Source organism: Aquila chrysaetos, chromosome 24, assembly GCF_900496995.4.
Source record: "Aquila chrysaetos chrysaetos chromosome 24, bAquChr1.4, whole genome shotgun sequence".
NCBI classification, from domain to species: Eukaryota; Metazoa; Chordata; class Aves; order Accipitriformes; family Accipitridae; genus Aquila; species Aquila chrysaetos.
In genome coordinates, this window is record NC_044027.1 from 7,144,491 (window position 1) to 7,163,579 (window position 19,089).

The 19,089-nt window shown below is 38.0% G+C and overlaps 1 protein-coding gene across 1 annotated transcript in view; it reads right to left on the reverse strand.

The window, feature by feature from the left end:
* Nucleotides 1–19,089, reverse strand: part of KDM5B (lysine demethylase 5B) — a 58,566-nt gene that overhangs the window by 31,210 nt on the left and 8,267 nt on the right. Inside the window, exons 2-6 of the mRNA XM_030000083.2 lie at nt 14,131–14,208; nt 12,645–12,767; nt 11,544–11,714; nt 5,378–5,512; nt 1,654–1,747 (exon numbers count right to left, since the gene is read on the reverse strand). Coding sequence (XP_029855943.1) covers nt 1,654–1,747; nt 5,378–5,512; nt 11,544–11,714; nt 12,645–12,767; nt 14,131–14,208 — 601 coding nt within the window. The remainder of the gene's footprint in view (nt 1–1,653; nt 1,748–5,377; nt 5,513–11,543; nt 11,715–12,644; nt 12,768–14,130; nt 14,209–19,089) is intronic.

Here is a 19,089-nt window from a genome sequence, read left to right on the forward strand (position 1 = left end):
TGAGGGTATTACAAAATCTTTTAATGCTTAGCATTACTTTCTATTATTTATTTGTTATCACTTGTTACACTGCATCACTCCAAGTTATTTGCTGAATTACTTGTTATACCATACACACACTTGTTTCAGCTAACAATGCAAGATTTGAACACCTGCAATACCTACAGGAGCCAGTATTATCAGAAAAAACAAGCATACCATCACAAGGTAGCAATGACTACCACAGCCCACACATTTTGAGTTTTAAATCCCATTTAAATTAATTTAATTTAAATTATGAGTATCTTCATAAGCTGAGATTTTGTTTCCATGTAGTGTTAACAACTGTGCTTGAATTACTCCATCAATTTCACAGCAGCATGTCACATGGAGACATGAAACAACACTACAGCTTCCTACGATGAACTTCACACTTCAGTTTCTTCTAGCGGTAGCTTTCACAAAAACGTATCGTCAAAGATGAGCACGCAGCAGAAGTGGCCTGACAAAGAAGCAGTTCCTCTACATTCTTACACTCCTACCTAATTTGGGCATGTCTCTACTCAAGTCTTCATTCCTGACATTATTAAAAAAAACAAAAAACCACACCCCCAAATCCATACAACAGAGCGTGGAGAATCCCAGGGCTCTGGTGCTGAAGACAAGGGGGCAATAAAGTTCTTAGCTAAAGTTAGAAGTAAGCTAGAGACCTTTACACCTGGACATGAGACAGTCAGAAGCATTTCTTGGAGTCCGAGAGCTAACAAAGATATTAAAGAGAAGAATATCTATATCTATCAGAAATTTAAGCATTAAAAAACTGTCTAGATCTTTCTCCTTCTGCTCTTCAGGAGGAAAAAAGAAAAAAGGTTAATGCCTAGAGACACTCCTTCAAGAAAAAAATTATCAAATTAAAAAAGACCACAATCTACACAAATTCTTGGGGGGGGGGGGGGGAATATTGTGAATGAACAAAGGAGACTGACAAACTGCTTAGTTAATTTCAATTATTAAGTAGTTGTAAATGGTTCCTGTGTTTGCTTTGCCAAATTATTTGTCAACAAGCTTACTCTTCTGTTTGATGGCATTAAACATTTCTTCTCAGTCTGAAATTATTATTTCTTAAGGAGAGATAACAACAGACTCAGAACTACTGATAGAAGCAATTTAAAAATCATATTATGGGAACTTTATCGTTAAGTTCACAACATACTATCTTTTGCCTTCATTGAGTTTCATTTCCTGATTGCAAATTCAAATTCTTTCCTAAAAGTGTCTGAAATCTCATACGTTCTTAAAAGAGTTTCCTCTATTTAAAGCTAGTTGACTGATGCTAGCTATTTAAAATACACATAGAAATATGGCTCAGATATCATTTCTGATTGCTCCATAAGAGACCTTGAAGTTTTAAAAAGTAGAAATCTTTTTTTCAACTGAAAACATCTTCTTCTCCAAGAAAACTCAACCACTTACAAAACAAACTAAAAGAATTCAAAGCCATAAAAGGACTTTTACAATAAATTCCAATTTAAAAATGAAGTTAACAGAAGTATTTTTTTTTAAAATACCTTGAATTGTTCCAACTGCTGAATTTAACTCTAGTCTTAAAATGAGTTGGTACAAAGTTACAGAAATTGCATTCACATTTTTTTTCACTCCCCACTTGTCACTCACCATTTTCACACTTTGGAGGTGCACATCCCATTCTACGTCTCAGATTATGAGTTCTGGCTTCTGGAGGGTCAGATTCAGTTTTAATATTGGTTGCCTTAAAAAAGAAAAAAAGAAAAGAAAAAAAAATCAGTACTGTCCTTAGATGGAACACTTTGGTTTTACACTTGTATTTGGGAAAATGTTCACTGCCATCTAAACTCACGGCTGCTTGCCCAAGTATGGACTGATGATTTTGGAATATACAGCTGGCCACTGCACACAGTGCTGCAGGAAAGGCTGCATACCCAAAGAGATCCAACCTGCAACTATGTCCAACACTCAAAGTCCTAACAAGAGAGCGCCTATTAAGATCTAAAGAACTCTCTGCAAGTCTCTACAGCTGAGTAACTCTGGTGGCAGACCCTGCAAGGTTTTAAAATACACCTTTCAATACTCTCAAGAGCTGAGAAAAGAACTGGGAAAAAAAGATAATTTTGACTTCCACAATAAAAAAAATATTTCTGCATACAATTCTTAATCCACTCTGATAAATGCCAAGAGAGGACTGCAAAGGTTCAGAGAACAAGCTGCTGTGAGACACAAACACTTCACTGAGCTACAATTGAGGTCTTAAAACTTGTAACCTGACTTGTTCTAGGAAAAAGCCAGGCAGATAGAAGTCAGATAAAGATTTTGAGGACTTAATTTAAACTCAAAAAAACATTTTATACTGATAAACAAATAAATCTAAAATGGCAACCTGAATTTCTGAAATACTTGTATTCAATTATTTTAAAACGAGTTCAGGGAGAAATAACAGGGAACAACCTGGAGAGATTTGAAAGGAAATCCTACAAAAAGCCTGTGCCAATAATGTATCATGTTTTTAGCTTGATTTCAGCGGGCCTTGGTAAGAAGCAAAGGAGCAAGGAACATTGGTCTTTCATAGATTTTCTTTTACTCTTGAGGACCAGAACATACTCCAGTCTTCTAAGCAGGGAACTCAGTGTATTGTGGAGCTTTCAACACAGAATAATGTTTTTCCATTTAATTCTTATATTTCTTCCCTGAAGTTTTGAGACTGGGAGAACAATTCTCAAATCCCTCAGCGTAAAGATGGGTTTCTCCAACATTGTACTTTTTACGCTTAATTTCTTAAGGAAATGAGGTCATGCAACCACTTTCTTGCTACTCACACAAGTCAGCCCGCTACCAACCACTCCCTGAACCCCAAATAATAGGATTTGTTGGCCTAGCTCTAAAAGCACGACTTCCAGGCTGAATGCATCATCAGGTATTCGAAGGGGTGGGGTTTGGTGTTGCTGTTTGGGGTTTTTTTTTGTAGGCTTGCTTGTTTGTTTGTTTTGGATTTTTACAGAGGTGGTTTTGACATTATTTTCCCTTCACTTTGTGTTCTCTTTGTCCAAACTACTGTCTCCATGAGACCAGGCAGAGGTCCCATTGCTTAAGATCTGCAAAAAAATGCTGTTCATTATATTTAGTAATACTGAGTAAGAATCAGTTTGCACCGATCCTCAAGCAATGCAGTAACAGATGCTCCATCTTCTGCATCTTTGACTTCTATGAGTTGCACCCTTATTCTGTGCTTAAGCCTATATAAAGAGCAGCTCTTTTTCGGCCTGAGTCTTTCATTATATCGATTCATCTCACTTTCACTTCTGTAGCATTGTTCCGGTCTCTTACACTTACTTTTCTACATCAAGCACCTAAATCCTTTGCATTTCAAAACCAGCCTATGGCTGTCACTCCCCTGTTCCTTGCTAATTATGAACATTTTCTCTTAAGTGTTTACTCACCAAGTAGGAAAGGGCAAGGTAAAACTGACTTACAATTGCAAACTAACACTTATCCCACAGGCTGTATTTTTTGCTAGTAAGAATAATTTACAATACTTTCCTGCAGGTCACTTATTTTAAATGTTTATACTAGATGATTAGCCTTTGAAAAGCAGGAAATGTCAAACTGGTAAACGTAAGAATGAACTTAGGTTTTACAATTTAAGACACTGACAAATCCTTGTATGTCTCATTAGAGCAAAAGGTTGAGACACATTAACCAAACATTACTACTTTGCAACCTGGTCCATGCAAAAATCAACTGCTTTTAGTTTCAATGTAGAATAAAATGGATTTAATCAACTTAGCTGACTTTGCACTGAAATGGAAAAGAAACACTCACATTAACAAATCTTAACTTTTGGAAATTACTGTCTTAAAACACTACAGCTGCTTGCTAAGCTAGTCAGTCCATGCTGCTTAATTCAGCCTTAGCTCTGTATGTTTCCATTCTGTTCTTAATCAAGTATTTTCTGTCCACAAAAAATTAGGTGCTCAGGGAAAGAGCTGAGAGGATAGGCTTGCATTTTGGCTAAGTATGAGTAGTTAGTTTTCACAGAAATGACAAAAATGTGCATTCTTTGTTAGTCAGTGTCATCTGACACCACTGTCAGAGGAAAAGCTAAAATTTTAGTATATATTTGCCCTGCTGTTAATCTTTAAAGGATAAGTGAGAACTAGCATCTTTCAATCACAGGCAGATGCTTCAAACAGAAAGTTCCAGATCAAACTACTGAGGTTTTCTCAGAATTACAAATCCATTTTAAACAGGGTATTTGAGTGGAAAAGCTTTAGAAAACCTTAATTGTAACTTATTAACTAATTATAGGCAGAATTTTCAACAACTAAGCTGTAGTACTTGGTAGTAATAAAGACCAAGACTAGAACAATGGGTGTTACTAAAGAGTCTGAAACAAACTTAAATAGAAATCTGGATTATAAACAAAGAGAGTCAAACATGACCTTCCTAACTCATGATGTCACCACTAATAAGACTGTCTCCTGGGAATAAGCCTCCCCTACTCTTCATCTGCTCAAACAAAAGAAAGAGTAAACTCTCTGAAGGCAGGAACATCAGTCTGGAAAGACTGAAGTCACAGTATTACAGTTTTCCAGCAATGAAGACGACGCATCATGGTCTCCTAAAATATGTCTTCACAGGAGAAATCTATGCAGATTTAATCAATAAATTTATGCTTATCCAAATAAATATTATTTCTTAAGCACATGTAAGATTAATCCTGTTTGGTTGTACAAAACCATACCAACAATGTTATGCAACTGTTTCCCTATATTGCATAGTGAAAGTATCGCAAATTGATAGAACTCAGTAAAAAATGAAATACAACAATGCTCTAAAATCTGGCTTCAACTCATGAGAGATTTACAGGAACCTCTCAACACATTTAAAGAATAACTACTGTTCACTGGCTATCCTCTGAGGAAATGAGAGAGATCAAAGCTGCAAAAGAGAAGCTTCATTTCTAGAATTTGTCACCTGTATTTTAATCTATGAGCCCCGTATTATTTATAATAATGCTAAAAACATTATTATAGCATACACACTCATAACTAATGTGTCAGTGGAACAGCTTCAGTAGAAGAGCCGCTCAGAACTCCAAACCTCAGTAACACACTTTTTAAAGTATCACAAAATCCTTACCATATTATTTATAATTTACGCAATTATAAATATTTAACAATGACAAAGAAAATGTTAAACAGCTGTTTACTATGCATATACATTTAGTGATCTGATCGAAACAACATTTGTCCTGTAATTTAACTAAAACCTGTTGTGCCATGTGGCTAGGCAAACTATCAATGCATTACGATTTCAAGCTCAGTCACCACTGAACATTTGCCCATATAAAGACAGATTATCTCACCTCTGCTCTTAGGCGTTTTGCTCGACGAGCAGGTGGACAAGTTTCAGATGGCTGAACAGACTGTCTCTGTGGAATATCATGGGGCTTATATTCCTTGTCCTTTGTGTCACTAGTGAGATCTGGTTTCTGCAAGCACTAAAGAGATACAATTTGATTACTTAATTTCTGCCGCCGCTTCTAATACCAACTTTGTGTAGAACAACTTCCTGGCTAATGTGAAAGAATATAGACAGGGCTTTAATAATTGCTGTGCTGAGTTAATAAAAACAGTATTTATGACAATTGTAACATTACCTATTTGAACAAGTCACAAAATCACTTTTTCCTGTACTTTTACTGAATGCAATAACCATAATAAAGGATCTTCAATAAAGCTGAATTCAACCTTTAAATGTTACAAGCCCCAAACATTTCTCTATGGGAATACCAATACCAATTCTTCTAGTAGATGGTGCTTTTGGAGACTGTACAGCATACTGGAAACTGCTGTAGCATCCTCAGGTTGCATTACTGTAATGCTAACATACAGAGCAATATAGAAGTAAATTACAGCCTATCATACATCCCTGTCTTAACTGAAGTACAATTTTGTCCGAAAAACATTGCAGAAGCTACGTTCTTTATGTTTTGGAGAGGACAACTCTGCTGCATGAATTAAGGGCAGAAGGGAAGAAGATGCAAGAACAGTTTTAGTTCTTCAAAGCTGCTGAATGAACACACTTAATTGCTGAAAACTGTGCATACATTTGGCAAGAAAAGTAATAATTAATGACAATTCCAAGTTTGTCAAGCCACACAACATTCAGTAACAGCAGACAAAATATAACACTTTTTAATGAGTAAACAACGAATCTTGAAGAAAGAAAAAGTCTTATGTTTTCAGAAAGTATTTCACACAAATTGCTGGATCTACATTTCCTCAGTTCTGTTAATCTGTTGCCATAACAAGCATTTTCTTACCAAGAGAGAAACAGGACAGGAACTACAAGAGAACCACTGCAGCAGCATAAGGACTGATGTTCTGTAGACAGCACCGAAATCAGACTTTCAGAAACAAATGATAGTGAGAAGAGGGGATGGAAAAGGAGGGAAAAGTGGTATTTTAGAAGACAAGTCCACGCTGAAAGAAGTATGTATTTAACAAAAAAGAAATATCAGTCAAGGGTAGCAGGATATCATTAACTATCACCCACAGACAGTCCACAACACTGCTCAAAGAAACCTCCAGAATTTCTGTTTTATTTAGGACTGCCTTCAATCTTAGACTTTGTAAGCTCTAGACTCATTCTTTGAAAGCAAATGTCTGACTTAATTTCAACATTAAATACACAAAACCGCCCAACTTTGCAGCTTATGCATGTGAGCAGTAAGTCCTGGGTGATGCTCAAAGTTGGGCACGCTCCCATACGGTATACTTGGAGGCCACAGAGCACTGCAGCTAGCTCTTCAGAAGAGCATGCTCCCTTAAAGCTCACACCGAAAGAAGATGATGTGAATTATTTAACATTAACATCAGTGGGAGAAAGTAAAAAATAACAATTTCTCAGGACAGAAAATAGACAAGCAGAAAAGGCAAGTGAGTAGGAAAAACACAAAAATGAGAGAACAGAAAAGCAAATGAGATCAATGCTACATAGAACATTGCCAAATTTAATTACTTCTATAAAATCTGGTTCCTTGAATCATATCCTCACGTGAAACCCAAATCTTTCACCAAAAAAAAAAAAAATTTCTACTCCTGGTAACAGAGGACATATGATCCTTGAAAGCAAATATTTAGAAGGCAAACAGCTTTTCCTAAACAAAAGGGTAATGAAAACTTGAAAGAGAGAAACAACAAATAGCATAACTTGCCTCACTTCAGTGGAGTGTCCAAGCAAAAAAAAAAAAAAAAAAAAGCACTGTTCACTGAAAAAAGCCCAGAAGACATTTCCTAAATATTGAGGTTTCAACAACTATTTAAGCCCAGTGCCTCACTAACCCAAAAGCAAAGCAGTACTATGAAATGGCTGTTAATTAACATTTTCAACTGTAACTAGAAGAAGAACTAGAAGTGTAAGTCCTGTCTTAAGGATGGGAATTCCTCTGAACATACTTTACTCCTAGACTGACCTCATCAACTGCAAGCATGCGTCTTTAACCAAAGACACTAGCTGCCATTTCTTCAGTCCTTTCCTCTCCCAACCAGCAGAGCCTTTCTGGTAAGGTCAGGCTTCTATCAGTAATTTACCATGAACTCATCCTACATACTGTGATCATGATCTCCTGATATTCTGACAAGATGGTTGCACATATAATCCTTGAACTCCAAGACAGTAAGTTAAAAGACCATCAGCGAAAACCATTAAGGAGCAGCTCCTTCGGCAGGCAAAGGACAGAGCAGGAATGTTCACAAGGCCTCCGGGATTTCAAAAGATGGGGAAAAAATAAAATAGGGATACAATTAATTTCCTCCACGTTTAGATGTTTATGAAATAGTAATTTACACATAAGCTAATCACCCAGGCTCCCTGTACTTGCAGAATACAACAGGCCTACCCCTGCTACATATCCACTTGAGGATAAGAACCACCAACTCCAGAAGTGCTTTTTTTTCCTCCAATAACAACAAAGGGTCCTAGAGAACTATCTTACAGAAACATCCTTATGAGAGGCATACACATATAAATCTTTGGACATATGAATCCCACTCAGGACATTAAAGCCTTAGTTTGGAAAAGAGACCAGACCTAGAGTTACTGAACCAGTTGTATTCACTGAAAAACAGAACACCACAAGACCCAGAGTTACTGAACCAGTTGTATTCACTGAAAAACAGAACACCACAAGACCATCTCTAGTCCCCCAAACTGTAGCTGCATTTTAAATCATGCAAACATCTGGGCAATGCAGCACAGAAGATGCATCGACAGAAGATTATCAATTGATGTAGGGGGACATTTATCCCTCTGGGCATATAGTGTGATTCTGTAGCGTCATACTGAGGGTTACTATGGCTAAGAATATAAGGGAGGCACAGATAGTAAGAACCAGTACACCAACAGGTTTACTGCAACTACTCTGGAGACAAAAGCCCAAGACCTGTCTAGTCCAATGTTTCAAGATAAGAATAAAACAAATACACCCCTGCAGAGAGCTGCTTTGAGTATTAGAAACTGGCTGATTTAAGAAATTTTTGCCATTTGACTGAACAACAGCTTTAATAAAAATATGCTATCTGTTCACCTCTGAAAAGCTCCAGATATTTTCACTATTTTAGTATGTATATAGAAATATCTCCAGCTGGGATATCTGTCAAAATAACTCCTGAAGCCAGTTTAACGTATATTTAAGCCACACATAAACAATTAATGCTATACACAGATCTCATCCAGATTTAAATTATAGCATAGTCATTAGTGGAAACTATATCATTACATATTTTACGCTTTTGCAGAAAAAAGTCAACGAATATTGCAAGTACTACCAATTAAAAAAAAAATTCAAAAAAATCAGTGAATGCAAGCACTAGCCTTTTTTTGGATGATCATCCTGGCTGCATGAAGAGTTTCTCTCAAAAGGCTTGTTGAAATATCACAAGAAGGAACCACACATCTCAAACTGACAGCTGTCAAATCGAATAGCTACATCTTCTCCAAAACCAAAAATCACAGATGCTTAGATTCCCAGTAAAGCACTGAATAGACATACAATAAAATGGACACCTACACAAGAAGCATCTGGGAAAGCACCACTTACTGAGAACACATGGAAGAAAGCCAAAAAGAATCTCATCTAATATTCTTCTTCAAAAAATGTATTGCAAAACAAACTCAGTTGGAAGACAACATTGTCAGGAGGAAAAAAAAAAAAAAAAGTCAAATCTTAGAGTGAAAAATGAGCTAAACCCAACATATTTCTGTGGATTCTCTCAGTTCATTGAAAATATACATCTCTGCCACATACAGGAAGGGAATATTTTAAGAACTGGGGCGGGGGGGGGGGGGGGGGGGTAAAAAAAATGAAGTTAACCATACCTGCATAGCTTTTCCAGAACTGCATCCACTAAACACATCAGTTTGGAACAAATGTCAGGTGCCCATTGCAAGAGAAGGCTTGGAAAGTTACATTTAAAAAGAAGCATGACCTCATTTGAGAAGGCTTTTCTCTTCTAAAAGGGTCCACTACTGAGAAAACCATGGATGTAAACATCAACTGGGTGACAGACACTCGCATGGGGAACCTACATTTCCAAGGAAATGTGATACCATGTTAACTGTTTTACAACTTTTAATTAAATCTTTCCTTGTGCAATTGCACCTCAAAAATATGAAAGCAAAGCTAGGTGTCACAAAACACACCAGCTTAAAAAAAAACAAAAAACAAACAAACACAAAAAACCAACAAACCACAGTTTTCAGACCTTCTGTTAGGTCTGCAAAGTTTTCAATGAAATGCTGTCCTGGTTTCAGCTGGGATAAAGTTAATTTTCTTTCTAGTAGCTGGTACAGCATTCTGTTTTGGATTTAGTATGAGAAGAATGTTGATAACACACTGATGTTTCCAGTTGTAGCTAAGTAGTGTTTATAGTAAGTCAAGGATTTTTCAGCTTCTCATGCCCACCCAGCAAGAAGGCTGGAGGGGCACAAGAAGTTGGGAGGGGACACAGCCAGACCCAAACTGGCCAAAGGGGTATTCCATACCATGTGATGTCATGCCCAGTATATAAACTGGGGGGAGTTGGCTTGGAGGGGGTGGATCACTGCTTGGGATTCGTCGGCAAGTGGTGAGCAATTGCATTGTGCATCACTTGTTTTGTATATTCCAATTCTTTTATTAGTATTGTGATTTTATTATTGTTACTATTATCTTTATTAGTTTCTTCCTTTCTGTTCTATTAAACTGTTCTTATCTTAACCCACGAGTTTTACCTTTTTCCTTCTGATTCTCTCCCCCATCCCACTGGGTGAGGGGGAAGTGAGTGAGTGGCTGTATGGTGCTTAGTTGCTGGCTGGGGTTAAACCACGACAAATCGACAAATGCCTTCAGAAAATGGTGTTGCTTTCCATTGCTTAACATGAATGTGTTTGAGATAAGGCAAAATATTTTTGATACAGCAGTTTCCCTAGCAGGAAGATTTTTATATTCAACTATATTTTGTTCTTATCCTTCATTTGAAAAACACTCAAAACTACACAAGTTACATTATTTTTTCTGAAGAGTCTGCAGAATCCAGCTGTTCTTCACTGAAAAGTGATCATCACTAGCTAAATAAAAAGCTTTCAATTTCAACCTTTGTTGACTTACGTCAAATCCCTCCCTCATTTTGGTAGTTTTTATGTAAAAGGCTAGTGTTCATTTCTGTATGCTTGTAACAGGATTAGGGCTTTTATTGGTTAAAAAAGGCCAACACTCTTCTCTTTGAAAGATCATCATGGTAAGAGTGTTTCAAATAAATAAAAATAGAAGTTGGCAACTGCAACCTATTTTGGTTTTCCAAATAAATGACTACTGCTCTAAAAGAAAAGCCCTATTCTTCATTAAAGATTACATTGCTTCCACTCTCAACCAACCCTGAATTTTGTTTTAATGGCCATATCTAAGCAGGAAGGATGAAGATTTAAGCTTGAAAAAAGTCACAAGCCATACTGTTAACTATACTGCAATATCCATGAAGCATTCTTGAACTTGGACACCCTTAGTGAAAGCAAGATGAGTTACTGCCACAAAACTGCCATGGTTTGATACAGTTCCTCAGTCACTCCATGTGCAAGTGATACAGACCCATAGCACTGTTGTTCTACCAGAGAGATGGACCTATAACGATCTGTGAATATAGTAGTATTTTGCATTTGACAAAACAGCATTAAAGAAATCGTTATAGGAAGTCTGAAAGTCTGTTACCATGAGGCTTCTGTAAAGCGTAGAGAGAAAATACAAAAAGGTAGTATTCAAAGCAGTCAGTAAGAGGTTACCTTGAAGTAATTCTAAAAACTTGACTTTTGATTAAGTTTGCCTATAGCTTTCTGAATTGCTTGCATCAATGCCACAGACTGAATCTTTGTCACTGGCATGCCATAAAGCATAAAATGCAGCCTTTGGAAATGTTCCATGAATAAAAAAACCAAAAAAAAATACAACCCCCCAAAAAAACCCCAGAACTCCAGTTAGTTTCAACATAGCTTACCAATAGGCTCGCTCCAGACTGGAATAAGTTGTAAGGATAGAGAATGCGCTCGTAATGTGCACGGATGTGCGAACCCACGGCTTTGCCAGGAGCAAAACCCATCCTAGTGGCTATTTTGGTCCATTTTCTTTCCTTGCAAACTACATCAAATCCTCCTTCTTCTGCAACTAGCTAAAAAGCAAAAACAAAATGGTCATATATTTAATACTAAAATCATCAGTGTTTAAGGAAAGCAGTACTAGTTTAAAAGGCAAGACAACGCCACAATTGCTGTTTTAAACCAGAAAAGTATAGATTTAAAAAAAAACACAAAACATGAAAGGTGTTTAAAAGCTATAACTGGAACGTACAATATATAACCTACTCAGGAATTGTAAACTTGTTGAATTACTTTACAAACAAGTCAGCACCTGTATTAGATGACCAAACAGTAATTCAGCCTACTTTTAAGAGTTTGTCTGGCTGCAATTTGTCACGCCTCCACTTTGTATTCCAACACGACTTTCTAGCACAGTACAATCAGTTCTTCTCACTGGAACAAGTACTATGAAATAGGCTCAAACGCAACCAAATAAAAACTACCCTAAACATACAAGAAAACAGAGCAAACGTATCCTTGGGGTCAGTGAATCCCATCCCTTACTATTAGAATACATAAACTCCTCCAGAAGTTTTACAAGCTTCATTCAGCAGGGTTCCTTGGGCTTCTTTACTGAACCAGGCTGAGTGAGCAGCTGCATGGTGCTTAGCTGCTGGCTGGGGGTAAACCACGACAGTCTCCTATATTTCTAATGGAAATGCTGTTATTGTTCAGAAGCTTTCTCCAGTTAAGCCTAAGTTTATTCCTGACCAGTTTGTATCCAAGTTCAACTTTAAAGGAGAGCTCAAAATTTAATTTGATCTCCTAGCTCACATGAAAACTCCCATGACACTGTATTTCCTACTATTTTGTCACATTAGCTATGTTATGTTAAACAAAGAAATATTTTTTTCAACTTAGATATACCCCAAAATCTCCCTTGAACAACTGTGATACCATCCCAGAAACTAAGATAACAGAACAACTTTTTAGGATGAGTTTCTCCCTTGTAAAAGTCTTACTCTATTAAGCTGAAATAAATCCAAGATCTTCCTCTCCACATGTGGAATTTTCAGCGTACATCCTTGAAGCTCCCAAAACTTTGCAATCTGGTCCAGAAAATTCAGCTTTACACGAGTTTGGGCCTGAAAAAAACAAAAACAGACAAAAAAATTAACTGCATACTAAATGCAGATTAAGCTTTTGTATCCCAGTGTTTATAAAGCTGCAGCCTCAGTTGCCTGCCTGTTTTTTCCCTCTGCAGGTGTAATTTTGCATTTTTCCCTCTTGTCATATGCAGAAAAAAAAAATTCCATGCAGATACCACCAGTCTTTCCTCAAGGCACTTTTTGTTGACTCTTACTGCATTTAGAAAAATACTTTCTGAGAACAGACAAGCAATGAGTTATTAATACTAAAAACTACCTAAACTAGCTGCATTGCTAGGATTTATTACATTTATTAATGTAATAAAAGTAATAGTTTCTTACAATTTGGTTTATTTGTAATTAAAAAAAAGATATTTGTGGCTAATTACAAAAAAACAAACAAACAAAAAAAAAACCCCAAAAAACCAAACCTAAAAAAGGGGTTTTCTGTTATCCCTTTTCACTCCCAACTGCATTTGGTTCATTTGTATGGATACAAACCAGTCAGGGCAGGGAAAGCCGACTAGTCTGTTTGCACAGTAATTCGCACAGTAAGATAACTGGACTGTTGCTGTGTTAAAGAGTAGTAGCTCAGACTTGAATTTTGAGAGTTTATTTTCATCACATTTTCTATTCTTAAGGTAAAAAATGGCCATGTCTATACAGACTAGCTTGTTCTTAAAACTCCAGAGAGTTCTGAACCACCTTGTGTGCACACAAATCTGTCTTAGCATCCAAAGCCAGCTCTTACCCTGGCACTTCACATAACCACATCAGGACTTTAGAAAACAAGCATCATGAGAAAAATCAGGCAGGCAAAGAGTCACCATCATTCCAATTCGTACCAGCAGCAAGCTAACCAGGACTCCTCGCCACTCCCTTCTTCTAGTCTGAATTCATGAAAGCAGTGAAAGAAAGTGCTTGCGAACAGCAAATTTCCACCAACTGAATCCAGATTTTGTAATTGTTTCTTCCAAATGGCTTGTTATTTTTAAAGCACTCTGTAAATGTTTCATCTCTTCTACTTTTAAAAGATGCTGTATATGTGCAAAACGCAGACACAAATCTATGCCACTTGAGAATTTGAGTTTAACCTCTTATAAGCACCTCTGTATGGAAAAGGCCTGAATTATGTTCCTTTAATGAGCATTAACTTTACTTTTTATGCTTTGTATGTTTTTAACTATGCTCTGAAACAGATGAATGTCTGTGCTCATTAAAAACTGATGTTCAGTTGAGGTCCTGAGTGCTGTCAGCTCAAGTCGAACACAACTCATGGTCAATCCACTGGAAAACACCACCTCTCAAAAAAAAATTTAAACATTTTGGAGAAGAAGCAATGTTCAGCTTTACAGTTTACCTCTAGTTCATTGAGCCTCTGGATCCTTGGTGTGAAGTGAAGCTTATCAACATCACATGCAAATGGAGGCTGCCAGTCCTGGAAAAACAGAAGAGTTTCATCAAAAGACCAGGAAAATGAAGGAAACATCTCCATATGACAATCAAATGCCAGGTAAGCCCAAAGCATGGAAGAGGTCTCCATGGCTTCCAAACCCTCCTCAGACCTACGCGGCACAGCACGTGCCCCTCTAGCATGTGGCAGGAGGCCAGCGCGAGGGCTGCATCCCAGCCTGTCAGCTATCACAGCCCACCGCGCTCCCAGCTCCGGTGAGCTCTACTTCTGTTTCCAAATTACTTCACGCTGAACAAGCCTAGAAAGCAGGAAGAATGAGATATGCCGAGTGAGCTTCATTGTCTACCCCTTAAAATATTCATTGTGCCTTCGAAATAGATAATGAAACCACAAAATAAATGACATTTGGAGACTAAAGGACCTGTCCCAAAAGATAAGCTTCCAGCCACACACCGAGCCAGTCCACCCTCTCCTCTCCCCACCCAGGCGGAGTAGCTAAAGATGCTGCACAGACCATTCGCCCAGGCCTCACGACAACCATCACCTGCCCAGGCCCATTCCCAAATGGGAACCACAGAACAGCTGAGGGTTGTGTCTGCGACACAGCGAGAGAACTCCCTGGGAAGTGCTGCCGGCGTGCAAGTCAAACCCACCCGGCACTTTAAATGGGAGTAACAGAAAATCAGTTACAACTCTGAGATAGGATGTCACTTATCTTAACAAATTCAGTATTGTTACCACGCAAAACACAGAACAAAGTGAAGTTTCATAAACCACGATCCAAACTGTAACGCCTGCCTCGGTCGGGAAGACTAACATGCGCTAGCAGAGACCTTAAATACTCATCAAGGACAAATGCAGCAGTTAACACTCATAAACACTGGTCTCCGAAACAAACAGCAGCTGCACTAAAAAGCAGAAATAAAAGCTTCTTTTCCTAATTCCTTGTCTGCAAACAATCAAGAACAGCTGGAATATAACCAATTAAAAAAAGATTATTATTACTCTGACAAAATACCTGCAACTGGTAGTGTTATTTATAAATACAACTATAAAGCAATTTTATCTTTTAGATCTCTGACATCTATCACATGCAGTTGGTTTGGCAATACACAGCTTCACTAAACCAAATTAGATTTGATTTAAACTTGACAGTAATTTATTACATATAAAGCTATCTTATTATCACTAATTACAGAATGAAGATAACACACAAGAGGTACTGATAGCGGAGTAAGACAAGAGCTTTCTACCAGGAAAAAGAACAACATTTACTCAATGCTTGCAGACTAAGGCAACTGAAGTAAGACCAGCATCATAAGCTGAATATTCGTTATTCCAGCAGACATACTTAATACGAAAATTAGTATCAAAAACAACCATAAAGGATTTGCAGAGCAATTATCTTGCGTACAAACATCCAGGCTCAATTCTATATTGTGACAACCCCATCCTGTCACTAGAGCAAGCCCATGTCAGAATCAGGTATTTTCACAACTAGAGAAAAGGGACACAAGAGTCACCGAGAGCACGGAAAACCTGAAGAGCAAAGAGGGACACCAATTATGCATTTTATCAAACATATGTTGACTAATCCAGAACTCTAAAGTTTTCTGATCCTACAAGGCAGCTTCAGCACACCAAAACTTGGCAAGGCTGAAATTAAAAATTGAACTGGAAGTTAGATGACAATAGGGGGATCAAGATGACAAATTATCAAGGGGATGGTCAATCCTCTACCAGTGGGACATGCTTCTCAATCATTTTTGTTCTTTTAACCACAGGACTAAGACTGGTGTCCAATGGCATGATGTTCTTCAACTAGATAAAATTAACCCTACATTTTTGTTTGCCAGAATACCAAATGCAATGAAAATGGCAAGTCTCATGAAGAAAACGTCTGACATTCTTTTATAATATCGTGCTGAGGAGTCATTCATGGCCCCCAAACTGCAAGATGAGAAACATGACTGGGAACATTTAGGACAAGATTTGAAGTGTCATACTTCAACACAACAAATCTGACTTTCAAGCTGAACCAATTGGTTACATCATTAGTCACAAGTCTGGAGTTCGCTCTGTGCACGAAGAGAGAGACACAGAAGACAGGCAACCAAACCAGGAGAAGACACACAGCGGTAATGACACACAACTCCCTTGGGACATGCTGGGGACATTGCCGGAGGGAGAACTGTAAGATCCTAAGTGCTTTGCTTAGGCTGAGAGACTAAATTAAAGCAAAGAGGCATGTGCTGAGCGACTCCTTAGCTAAGTAATAAGCCAAGGCTGTCGCCACGTGGGCCATGCATTACCCTAAAACCGGATCCTGTAATAAGGATCTGCAGAGGACAAGAAACAGGAATAAAAAGAACAGGAGGAAGAATTCAGCTCGCACAGGCAATGACACTACCTCTGACACTGTTACTGAGCCTGATGCTGTGCTTCAGGGCTATCGCTTGCAGATAAAGTCAGTAAAGCCAAAGAATGGAGGGGGATAGTGCAGGAGACTCTCCTTGTTGGGCCACATGTCCCTGGCACAGAGTGTGCTGCTCTGGGGAGGAGCCCAGAGGAAAGCCTGCATGCCACTGGGGCACAACAGGAGGAACAGGATCCCTACCTGTTCCTGCAGGTTCCAGCTCACGCTCAATCTTAAAGAAATAAAGATACAAGGCTCCCCAAAATAGATACAGACTTAGGACTCACTGCTAGAAAGCAGCCTGTCTTCATACAGGACAGAAGCAAGCTTGTCCCCTTCACTTATGAAATCAAATGAAGAAGTTTATGTGCATTATCTTATAGAAATACCTCATTCACAACGTGGCGTACCAAAATATACTACTCCAGAATTAGCTGATTAGATCCACACACCTCCTATTTATTACTGACTGGTGTACATTTTGGGAAATTCTTTCCTTTTTGGCCAAAGACACTTGCTCTAGCAAAGCACTAGTTATCTAGTTCATCGGAAAAAAGTAACATGACTCCAGACAACACAAGATTCCACAACAGGTATTTTCTACACCCTGCAGTTTTTAAGTTTAATGATACTGAATGAAAACTACACACACCAGAACACTTTGATGGTACGTCAGCTGTTTTACAAAGAGAAGCTTTGGTAACTCGATCTATTCAATACAGGACTTTCAGTAGACAGCTTTTCAGTCTGTCAGGCAGATGGGTCCATCAACTATGAACAAAAATTTAACAGCCTTAAAAGTGTTTAACTCTCAGCAAGGAGAAAAAAGTCACTGCAAGAACTTCTGTTGAGATATAGTAAATTGGTTTAACGAGAGGTAACACTCGATTTACTCCGGCCTTTGACATTTTTAAGCAGGTAGAGCTGAGGGAAATGCATGCTATGTAATAGGTCATATCAGATTATTGTAAAAATACTTCTGACTTTAGAAACACACTACTGCACATCCCATTTATCACAAACTGTTTCATATGACACTAGTGACAGTTACAGATACATAGCCATTCACCATTTGGAGAAATTACAGCAGGTGTAGTAAACAGGCCACCCTCACTACCACTGATTCATTCTAAAGTCACAAACAGTTCATTTTGGAGCATCTGAACTACTCAAAAGTTTAAATAACCAATGAGAATAATATTTATCGTCTTAGTATTTCAGGGTATGGCAAGTTCCTCAATTCCTAAGCAAGATGCTTTCAACCCTTCTTTAATAAGTATATTATTTACTCAACAAAAAGCTTGCATACATTTTGAAGCATGTTACTAAGATAAACGTCATGTTCATTAAAAGGAGTATTAAGAGACATATGCATTTTGAAAGAAATGGCTTTATGCACCTTGGAAATGCAGCAGCACCACAAGAGGGAGCGTTTTCGTGGCAAGGTGAATTTGCAAAGCTACTGGTCCGCATGATGAGCTTTGCTGTGGAAGAGAAGAGCACACACAAACCAACTCTACAGGCCCACTGCCCTCAAGTTTGCATCTGGGAAATCTGTGAGACTAGCCATTTCCATCCAGCATGCACTTGCAAGGTCCTCAAAAGCAACTGGTCTGGACTTCCCCCCCCCCCCCCCTTTTTTTTTAAAAAAACCCCAAAGTTTAAAAAGATCAATTTCAGTTTCTTTCAACAACCACACTCAACTCTAAGATTAAGGATACGCAAAAAGCAAGAAAACCTGAATTTCCTAAAAAATCAGGAGTTTTTGCACCGCCTGGACTCTTAATCTGAAATGACTTTGTTCCCTTCTATTGTCCATACAGGATTGTTAGAAGCCTGCAAGAGACACGCAAAATCATTTGCCTACGCTAGCATGCATTTGTTAACCAGAACTAGCAGAATAAATCTGAATACCAATCCATGCAAAAAAATGAGACTGACATCAAAATTTCAAACTTTTCTATGAGCTTTATAGATAAATCTAGCTGTGCAGAAGGCATACTCTAAGAATCACATTAATATTTCAAGTAGTAATGCAAACTACAAATGGTCAGGAGAACTATTTCTGTACTATTTCTATATTCCTTCTTCCAGATTCTTTGTTACAGGGATGGCAGGCTTCATGTAATTTCAGCTGGTAAACCCTGCACCTCATCCAAACTCACTCTTTAATTAAAATTTAACCACCACCACCTCCTTGAATCCAAGTGAACAAGAAATTACCACTGTCACTGGTAAGCTGTTCTACAAGTTAGTTAGCTTCAACTTTTTTTCTTTTTCCCTTATCCCCGTCTCATTTTTAACCAAACATCGTTTGCTTACTGTCCAAGAAGCTATTAATGAACGCTCCTTGGAAGCACTGTTTCAAGACATTTTTCAATAAACAAATACCTTTTTTCTCTTCTTTACAGGATCAGCTTTCCAGCCCCACAAATAAGGATTTTCCTCAGGCTTTTCTCTGAAACATCTCCTATTTTTCCAACATCTTT